This window comes from Phacochoerus africanus, chromosome 2, assembly GCF_016906955.1.
Source record: "Phacochoerus africanus isolate WHEZ1 chromosome 2, ROS_Pafr_v1, whole genome shotgun sequence".
Lineage (NCBI taxonomy): Eukaryota > Metazoa > Chordata > Mammalia > Artiodactyla > Suidae > Phacochoerus > Phacochoerus africanus.
Genome location: NC_062545.1, coordinates 122,565,285 through 122,575,305, shown reverse-complemented (window position 1 = coordinate 122,575,305; position 10,021 = coordinate 122,565,285). Strand labels below are relative to the sequence as shown.

General features: G+C 41.2%; 1 protein-coding gene across 1 annotated transcript in view; it reads right to left on the bottom strand.

Moving 5' to 3' along the window:
- Positions 1 to 2,443: 2,443 nt before the first annotated feature.
- Positions 2,444 to 10,021, bottom strand: part of LOC125119417 (aromatase 1) — a 31,300-nt gene continuing 23,722 nt past the window's right edge. The window contains exons 7-10 of the mRNA XM_047766351.1: positions 8,294 to 8,408; positions 7,525 to 7,687; positions 4,645 to 4,886; positions 2,444 to 3,638 (exon numbers count right to left, since the gene is read on the bottom strand). Coding sequence (XP_047622307.1) covers positions 3,390 to 3,638; positions 4,645 to 4,886; positions 7,525 to 7,687; positions 8,294 to 8,408 — 769 coding nt within the window. The 3' untranslated portion in view covers positions 2,444 to 3,389. The remainder of the gene's footprint in view (positions 3,639 to 4,644; positions 4,887 to 7,524; positions 7,688 to 8,293; positions 8,409 to 10,021) is intronic.

The following is a 10,021-nucleotide window of genomic DNA, read 5'->3' as shown; positions in this document are numbered from 1 at the left end:
CTGCAGCTCTGATTCGACCCCTAGCCTGGGAAACTTGATGCACCACAAGTGCAGCTCTTAAAAGAAAAAAAAAAAATTGCTGTGCTCAGGATCCTGGTTATGGCGCAATGGAAAGCAACCCAACTAGCAGGTTTGATCCCTGGCCTTGCTCAGTGGGTCAAAGATCTGGCGTTGCCATGAGCTGTGGTGTAGGTTGCAGACATGGCTCAGATCTGGCATTGCTGTGGCTGTGGTGTAGGCTGACAGCTGTAGGTCCGATTCGGCTCTTAGGCTGTGGACTTCCATGTGCCGTGAATGTGGCCCTAAAAAGCCAAAAAAAAAAAGGCTGTGCCCAGATTCAAGACTTCACCATCCCCTCTGTTGTAGTCCCCTCTGTTGTAGTCCCCTCTGTTATAGACTCATAGAGCTGATAGAAACTTCAGAAATCACCTGGGCTACAAGCTCAACTCACATGTCTCATAGCTTAAGATCTAAGTCTTTACTATGTCCAGCTGAAAGTATACAAATTCCATTAACCTCATCAGTTTGACAGAGTTTAATTTAGCAAGTCTTTCTGTAAGTACAGATGAAAGATTCAGTCCCAGAGACCCAGTAATACAGGAGATTGAGGTGAGCCTAGCTAGCCTTCTTTCCAGTTGGCCAATTCCACATACTTGTGTGGAATATTAGCACCATGAAGTCAGGGGTGCTTCTTAGAGAAATTAACAATTTCCAGCTGGAATTTCCCAATATGGGGGCTCTTCTGAATGAGATGGTTTTCCGCTTGGGGGAGGGATCAGTAAAATGTCAATGAAGTCAGAAGTGGGTGTCTGGAATATCCAAAGGTAGCAAACTACAATTGTCTTCACAACTTGAAAAGAATAGAGCCCTTATATGCATGAATTTCACTTACAATTTATACATCCTTGTTCTTTGAGAGCTGGTGAAAACAGAATCCATGGCACATTCAGAGTGACAGTTAAGTACTTAACAATGAAGCAAAATCTGAAGAGAAAACAGGATTTTCAAATATGTGTTCATCAGCCCACTGAGAAGTCAGTGATATCCAAAATTCCCTTGGCCAAGCCTGTACAAAATATGAGGTTTGTCAGTACAGGCCAAACAAGGTTTCAAGTTGAATAATCACCTGGATAATCTATTTCTGGGAGAGTTTCTTAGTTCATGCCAACCAGCACTTCCCCTCTTCTCATCCCCCTCTTGTTCCTCCCTCCTCCTCTCCCCCAGTTTTCTGCCAGTATATTTTTTGTATCTGTATTGTCTATATACAACTGTATCCACTTCCATTTCGTTTTGACTGTATAGATGATGGCCTTGGCTGCGTATGTACACATTAAATAATTAAACACGGTAGATGTCAAGAGAATTGGATGGGTGAAGTACACTGATTAAAAATCTATTTTCTTCTACTGTACAGCTCCATCCAAGACAAGGGAAACGGTGTTTATAATTATAGAGAGAATTAATGTGGATACATTAAGTCTAACATCCTGGCCTTTCTTCTGGGGAGCTGGATTATTTGGATGTTTATCTAAACTTGACTAAAGACATACCCAGGTACACAGGCTTATTTCCTCATATGTTTAGGTCATATTGATGGTCCATCTAATTCCAAGTTCAAGTAATTCCTACTTTGTAAAAATTGGAGTAGTACTGATTTACAATATTTTATTAGTTTCAGGTGTACAGAAAGTATGACTGTTTCCTTCTTTATTAACGCCCATCCTGAATTCTTAGGATACCTGCTTACCTTTTACTTGGTGTCTGGATCAATTAGAATATCTCTTAAGAGTGTTGACTGAGTGTTGATCTTGACAGTAAGAATGAGGGATGGGCATAGGTTCCAAAGGAAAGAAAAGAGCTTCCATTCTCAGGAGATAACACTCTCATTTTACACTCAGTGTTGCCTGATTGCCAAATGGCAGGATGAGAAGAATATTCAGCTTGACTCAATGGCAAACATTTACATGTTTGTAAATGAGTTTAACTTTTCACTCTTTAAGTGGCCGTCAGTAGATATAACAAAAGAAAAGTAGATTTGGAATGTTTAGTCATCTCTTCGATTCCCTCTCTAGATCTAAATCCAAGGTGTAAATTTTATCCAAGATTACATATAGTGATTCAATAAACTATAAAATTATTAAATTTCTAAGGTAGCTATTAAATCTAAATCTGAGTTAGGATAAAAAGTGATTTCAGGGGTCCACCCTGGCCATGTTCTCTGCTGATCTGTTGTTCTTGGGGTCATGGAAAGTGAAGGACGGGTGGTGAAGGAGAAGGATAATGGTGTATGAGGAGCACTCCTTAGAATTCTGAGCCCAGTGGGTTGTAGAATTAGACAATGATTCAGATATTCTCCTCCTCCAAATCATTGGAGCTGTGGTAAGAGTTCATAGATGCTTTTAAACTAAGGAATTCTCTTGATTAATGTACTCCTGGGGCAGAATAACAATGCAACATAAAAAAAGAATTTTATTTAAATTTGAAACACATTTTGTGATTCCCCCCCCCCATAGCAGAGATATGGTCTTGTTGAGGCATAAATTGAGACATTGGGAAAGGATGCTCTTTGATGTAACTTTTTTTTAAATTAATTTATTTATTTCCGTTGTACAGCATGGGGACCAAGTTACACATACATGTATACATACTTTTTCCTCCCACTGCTGTGTTGCAATGTAAGTATCTAGACATAGTTCTCAATGCTACAGAGCAGGATCTCATTGTAAATCCATTCCAAGAGCAATAGATTGCATCCATTAACCCCAAGCTCCCGATTCCTCCCACTCCCTCCCTCTCCCCTGAGGCAGCCACAAGTCTATTCTCTGATTTAACTTTTGCTGCAGACAAATCACATGTGAATAAATAAGAGTTAATTGAATATAATTTATAGAAAAAGTCACATGCTGAATTTGTAAGCATTTCTTCAAGGCTTCGGATGTTGTAGTCCCCAAATCCCACCAAACACCAAATCAAATTACCATGTATGTTTGGCCATAGGTATCCAGATGTTAGCTGGACCTTTCTAATCAATTTGAGTGCCTCTGCCCCAGACATTAAAAGGTTCCCTTCTCACAGTAGAACAGAGAAGAGATGAGAATGAGTTTGCTGATGTCTCCATTTTTCCAAAACCTGTTTTGTGGAAATGGTCCTTTAAGGCTGTAGTTTCTTGCACAAACTCTTGGCCTCCATATGTTCTCTTGCAGTCTGGTTTCTGGCTTGAATATGCTTAGGAGAACAGTGCATCTGGTATGCTGATAACACAGAGCAGGTAAGCTGCTAAAACACCACAGGCCACAGAATGTTCATGTGAGGAGGACTAGCTAGCAAAGATGGGTGGTTTCCATGTGGAATACTGTTGAGAACTGGTCCAGGGCAGGGACTGACCAATTTTATTTAGTGAAACACTTGTCTGAATTTCTTGGGATGAAAATCATTTCCAGCAGGCCGTTGGTCTCATCTGGGTGCAAGGATAAATCATTTTTCTTCTGCATCTTTTCAACACACCGGTCTTGCGGTGTCTGCACTTGGAAGCGTCTCAGAAGTATGACCAGAGTGACCTTCATCATGACCATGGCGATATACTTTCCCGCACAGGCCCGGGGCCCAAAGCCAAATGGCTGGAAGTACCTGTAAGGAACCTAGGAAAATAGTCAGACAATTAGCCAGAGTAGTAAAGGCTGTTTGATTCACCCTGAAAACACTGTCAGATGGAATGGTTGGTTTCAACAACTGGGCCATATTGCTCCTTCATGAAGAAGCATGGCTGTTAACTCAGATAAGTCTCTTTCTCCATCCAGTGTGATTCACCCTTTGTGATATAGACAGAGCCTCAAAAAGTCCCCAGTTTTGTTTTTCATGTAAAATACTCAGCTGGCTCTGTGGGATGGCCATGGCTTTTTCTTCTTCTTCTTCTTCTTCTTCTTTTTTTTGGCTAATTGCCATCACGGCATGGGTTGCTTATATAGAAACAGAATGAGAGAACTGATTTAATTAAGATCACGTCTCTTCCCCATATGCAACTCAAAAAATGGGCACAGAAGGGACTATCTAGATACTCAGGTGAAAAAGACTATTACTTAAAATTTGACATAATGGAGACAATCTCCAGTACAGTTCAGTTAAGAAAAAGAATAAGCTGAGCCTCTTCCAGTAACCGAGTCCTGTTTAGATTGAGGCTCAGTGCTTGTGGGGCCACTTGGGGAACCAAAGGCAGACTTCAACAACCAAAGCTTTTTGCCTCATTTGATTTCTGTCTGAAGCAGAAGTGGATTTCCTTGGCCTAGATGATGCTGCAAGTGAATCTGCATGTGACAGACTCCTAAGTTGAAATGGAAAAAGGGGGTTGGTTGGCTGGTTAAACAAAATTTGCCTCATTTTAGACAAATTAAGGGCCTGGATTTTTCACATTTTGACCTATTGTGTGGTCTCCATGAGGACATTTCCCGGAGCTGGGGATCCAGCCTCCTTGGCTTGAGGACAGCCATGGTGGCCAGGTTCCAGTCTAGGGGACCTGTGTTCTCCTGGTGAGGTGGGAAGGGAATGAGTAAACAGAATGAAATGTGCATGGGGCAGACACAGAAACAGAAAGGATCTAACAGTTGACATTTTCAAGAGTGGCACATGGTTTTAAGGAAGGGCTCTTACATTCTTGGCAAAGTTCTCAAGAGTAAATTCATTGGGCTTGGGGAAAAACTCGAGTCTATGCATTCTTCCAATATTCAGGATAATGTTGGTTCCCTTTTTCACCGGGTAGCCATCGATGACATCATCCTCTAAGGCTTTTCTCATGACAAGGTCCACAACAGGCTGGTACCTCATGCTCTCATAAATAAAGTTTTCCACCACTTCGAGTTTTTGCATGTCGTCATTCCTTATGTCTCTTTCACCTGTAAGAGCAGATGAAAAGCAAAAAGAGGGCATGTTAGTTTCTATATGTGATGGGCATAAAAGTCCTAGTTTCAGATCAGTATAGGTAAAGGTTAGTTCAGTCTTGCTTGGAAAAAAACTTATTTCTATAATTCTAATGTAAACCAGTAACCTGGGCCAAATACGCTATGTTCAATGCACAGTGTCTTATAAATATTCAGATTTGAAGTCAATTATATTAACATCTGGGGGGATATCCTAAAAATGTTGGGATTTCTAGAAAAATCCAAGAAACCAGGTAACACTGGACCCACACCCCCATGTGGCAACAGTGGGCAGAAGTTGAGTGTCTGATGAGCCCTTTAGAGGGATATCTTCTCTGCAGCAGCAAGTAGACCTACCCAGTCTGCTTCACACATTGATCTGCCTGGCCTCTGTGCTGCTTGAGTTTTGTCCCCTGCTCTACATTCTAGAAGACATTCATTCCTTCTTTAGTCAGGGTGAGATGGTGAGTTTAACCAAGTTCAAAGAATCCTTCTCTTCTGGTAGCCTGTGTAGTCATCTGTCAGAAAATATCCCTGATGGGAGTTCCCCTCATGTCTCAGTGGAAATGAATCTGACTAGTATCCATGAGGACCCAGGTTCAATCCCTGGCCTTGCTCAGTGGGTTAAGGATCTGGTGTTGCTGTGAGCTGTGGAGCAGCTTGGTTCCTGAGTTGCTGTAGCCGTGGCCAGTGGCTAATGCTCCGATTCGACTCCCAGCCTGGGAACATCCATATGCCACAAGTGAGGCCCTGAAAATACAAAAACAAACAAACCAAAAAACAAAAAACAAAACAAAAACAAAAACAAACAAACAAACAAACAAAACCAAGAAGAAAGAAACTATCACTGATGGTCCCTCCTCCCCATCTCATCAAGAACAGCCTGATGTGGTGGAATGGCAAGAACCCCTCTCTCCACCACAACAAAACAGGTACCTCAGATCAGCTTAGAGTGAGCTGGGGATTGACAGACACTCCCAGTGATACTGGTCAGAGGCTTGGATTACTCTCAGAATTGACAAAGCTTCAGGGCATCCTCAAATGGGCCACTCCTTTGCAGAATCCAAACCAGCCCAGGGTCCTGAGGCAGCTCTGTGTCCTGTACAACTATGCTCTTCAGGAGAGGTCCCACTTGGCCACAACTCTTACAACCCAGCCCCTTACATACTGCTCTCTGTGCACTTAAGAGTCTAGTGGGTAAGTTTATCTGAGGTGGGGAGGTGGGGGGAGGGTGACAGAAAAGGTAACCAAAGGCATTCCCTAGGAAGGAATTACCAGGCATGTGGATCTGGAGGGCTCAGGTACACATGTTTAGTGGTCGTCGTTCTTTGACTCTCTTTTTCACCCCAGTGAGCGTGTATGTTGAGTTCTCTTTTCCTCACAAGACTGAAAGCACCAGGATTGCAGGGATGGCACTGGCTTGTGCACTGCCATGTCCCTGTACCTGGCACAGAACCCATAACTTGAAATGGACAGTTTGAAATCAGTATGCAATTTTAAACTTGAGAGTTCTTCTGGCGCCTCGCTATCTATTTTCCCAGGCAGTTTCCTTCCTACATCAAGTCATCTGCAGACCCCTTCTTTGACATAGTTAAGCCTTAAATGAAATTTCCCCTTATTTTCAACTATTTTAAGAAGCACTCAAATTGTTTTAAAAAGATGGTGCCTTTCTACAGCAAAATAGGTTGTTTCACAAGGAGTCTGAAAGTCCAGAAATAAAAGTCTATATCATTTCTGATGTCTCTTCACAGGTGTCTGAAATGTGACCCTAAAGAGATGACTTACATGAAGCACATTGCAAATAAGGCATTATGTTTACTCCCAGGAGGCAGTTCTGGCTTTGGAATGTGGCAGTGTGTCCCTGGAAGAGTGGAGATCTCAGAAGCAGAGGGCAGAATGATGCTGAAGCAGAGGCAGAGCAGGGAAGAGGAGGAGCTGGGAAGAGCTGAGCAGGGCCTGGGGACTCCCCTGCCAGGGAGGTGGGGTGGAGGATGGGGCTAGCACCCCTGGACTGGGTGGTGGGAGAGGGAAACCCTGCTCCCCTGCCTTTGCTCTCACCCTCTTTCCCTCCCTTTGCTGCCAGCTGGAAGTTCACTTAGAATGGGCGGCTTGAAATTCAGAAACCCTGCAGTAAAGGATAAACATTTCCCTGGGTGGACCCTCAAAACCTTTTGTCACTGATCAAGTAGGAAAATCTTGTGAAAGTTCCCATGTTTTTAAAACACATACAAATAAAACCATATATACATGTTTATATGGCCATAAAAAAGGCTTTGAAGAACACACAGCAAAATATTAATGGTGGTTCCCCCTGGGGAATGGGATGAGGCTGGGGTAGAGAGTGTGATGGATCAGGGGTATGACTTTCTGCTTTACACATCTCTTTATTATTTGAATTTTTCCCAATAAACATGTACTGTTTATCTTAGAAAAAGCCGGGAAGTACGACCTTTTTAACCTGTCTGGCCTAATGACATTGTGACCCAGTGACTTGTTTTATTGTTCTTTAGGTGGATTGTAATGAAGAGTTTGACATAGGATTCTTAGGACACTGAAGCTGATATTCAGAAGGAGTTGTTTTCTAAACTCTATTATTTGTTTGATACATTCTTACCAACAACAGTCTGGATTTCCTTCATTAGTTCCTCTTCAACCTGGGGGTGCTTTGCAATGAGAAACAGCATGAAGAACACAGTGACAGACATGGTGTCTGGTGCTGCAATTAGCATTTCCAGTATGCACTGGTTCACATTCTCTTTTGTCAGTTCACCACGTTTCTGAGCAATGGAAAGGAGGGGGGGAAACATTGGAAAAGTGAATGAATGTTTCAGAACAAGGGGGAAGGTGTCACTCAAGGATCAACAAGGTCAGCAAAATGAAATTGTAGAGATTATGTATCCTTGGGATTGTCAATGGACTTTTTTGTAACAATCTTCAGCTCAAAGCTGAAAAAAATTTTTTTAGTGGGCCATGCCTACAACATGTGGAAATTCCTGTGCCAGGGGTTGAACCTGTGCCACAGCAGTGGCAGGAGTCGCAGCAACTGCTGGAACCACAGCAGTGACAATGCAGCATCCTTAACCTTCTGAGCCACAGAAGAACTCCCAAAGCTGAACAATTTAACCAAGTATCTATATGTTTAGTGTCTTTGGACTTCCTGGTCTTCATATTTTGTATTGTATAGACACCTCGAAATTTTAGTTTTAACGGTCAGTCCTAACAGAATATCTAATAGTGGCAGTTGCATTGGGCATTATAGAAATACTAGAACAGATACTTTATTAAGCAGAAACATGCAACAGATAACAGGAGTGAATTTTTAGACACCTGTAAACAATCATACACTGTGTTGTGTGGGAATTATGGATAGTCCAGATCCATACCTCAGCCAAAATCAACTCAGTGGCGAAATCCATGCAGTCTTCCAGTTTTTCTGCTGTGAAAATCCTGCGTCTTTTTTTTTCTATCAGAATTTCCATGTCCTCTTTCAAATACCTTCTGCAAAAGGCAGTGAAAATATAATCTATCTGTACACAGATATATGGATTACTCTGCCAATTGTTGACATAAAATGATCTGCTTTAGTTGATGCTATTAGTGCTCATAACTGAATTTATACTTAATTCTTCACAAATATCCTTAAATTATATATATATATATATATATATATATATATATATATATATATATACAGTTATACAGAGTTAGCTAAGATGTCTAGGTACTAGTAGTAAAATCAAGGCTATAACCTCAAGTTAGGGATTAAAAACTGGTACCAAAAGGCTAAATCTGATCAGGTTTTCTGAAATTTGACTGGGCCAGCAGGGTATTTAAATTAAACATCAAAAACCAGAGCCAGTGAATGCCTTTAGTGGGTGTACTCCCTCTTCGGTGTGCCATCAGCCCCACTCTTGCCTTTTGTCTTACATCCACTCTGCCCACTTCTGTTTGCCTCGCCCTGAAGACTATTGAGTTTGGGTTCCTCTTCTACACAGGAAATACTTTTCCTGATAGTTTGCTCATGCTTTGTAGTTTCTGAGCATTGAGGGGTCCTAGTAGCTGTGAAATGAGTGAAGGAGGTCAAAATGTATAAGCTTCCTTCCAGTTATAGGATCAGTAGGCCATGGGGATGTAATGTACAGCCTGGTGACTACAGTGAATACTGTATTGTGTATTTAAAAGTTGCTAAGAGCATAGATCTGATAAGTTCTTATCACTAGGAACAGATTTTCTAACTAAGTATGTTGATCATTGTTAGCTAGATTTACTGTGATGATCATTTCTCAATATATTCAGATATCAAATTTTTATGCGATGCATCTGAAACTAATGTTACATGTCCATTATGCTTCAATAAAAAAAAAGTATTGGCATTATTGCAGGCACATGGGGGGGGGATTAAAAGAATTCTCTAGGTCTTTACAGCTCTAGGACATAGAAGATATAAACTGGTTTAGTAATCATTGGAAAATGTTACATTGAGAGGGAATGCTGCTGAGCTAATTTTAAAGAAACCAAAGTGAAACCATTATACAGTCTCACCACAATAAGTTTTAATGGGCCTGCTGACCATAACAAAGCTAAACTAATGACAGACAACTACAAAAAGACTCTTCAGATAGCACCAGATCTGACAACAGTGAAGGGATGAATCCTTTCTCCTATTGATTCAAATCACAATAAACTCTGGTGCAAAATAAGTGAAATGTATTAAGAGGCAAGGGTCCAAATCATCCAGCTGATATGCATCAAATACTTGAGAATAAATAAAGCAACATCAAATTAACTTACTTCCTGGAGACTAGTATTAGTGAATTTCAAAATATACAACAGGATAAAGTTGGGATTTCAAAAGTTTGGCAAGGTTTGTGGAAGGAGAATTCAAGATACTCACAAATATCTGGGGAAGATAAGATCCGTGGGACGGAGAAAGCATGTTTAGCACCTGCTATGTATCATGCTCTGTGCTAATTGCCTTACACATAGGATCTCATTAATTTATATCCCCACCATGGAAGATATGTTATATTTTAGTTTATATAACCTCTCAAAGCCATTCTGGTACTAAGCCATAGAGACAGGAGACACTTTACTCTAAATCCCCTAAGCTT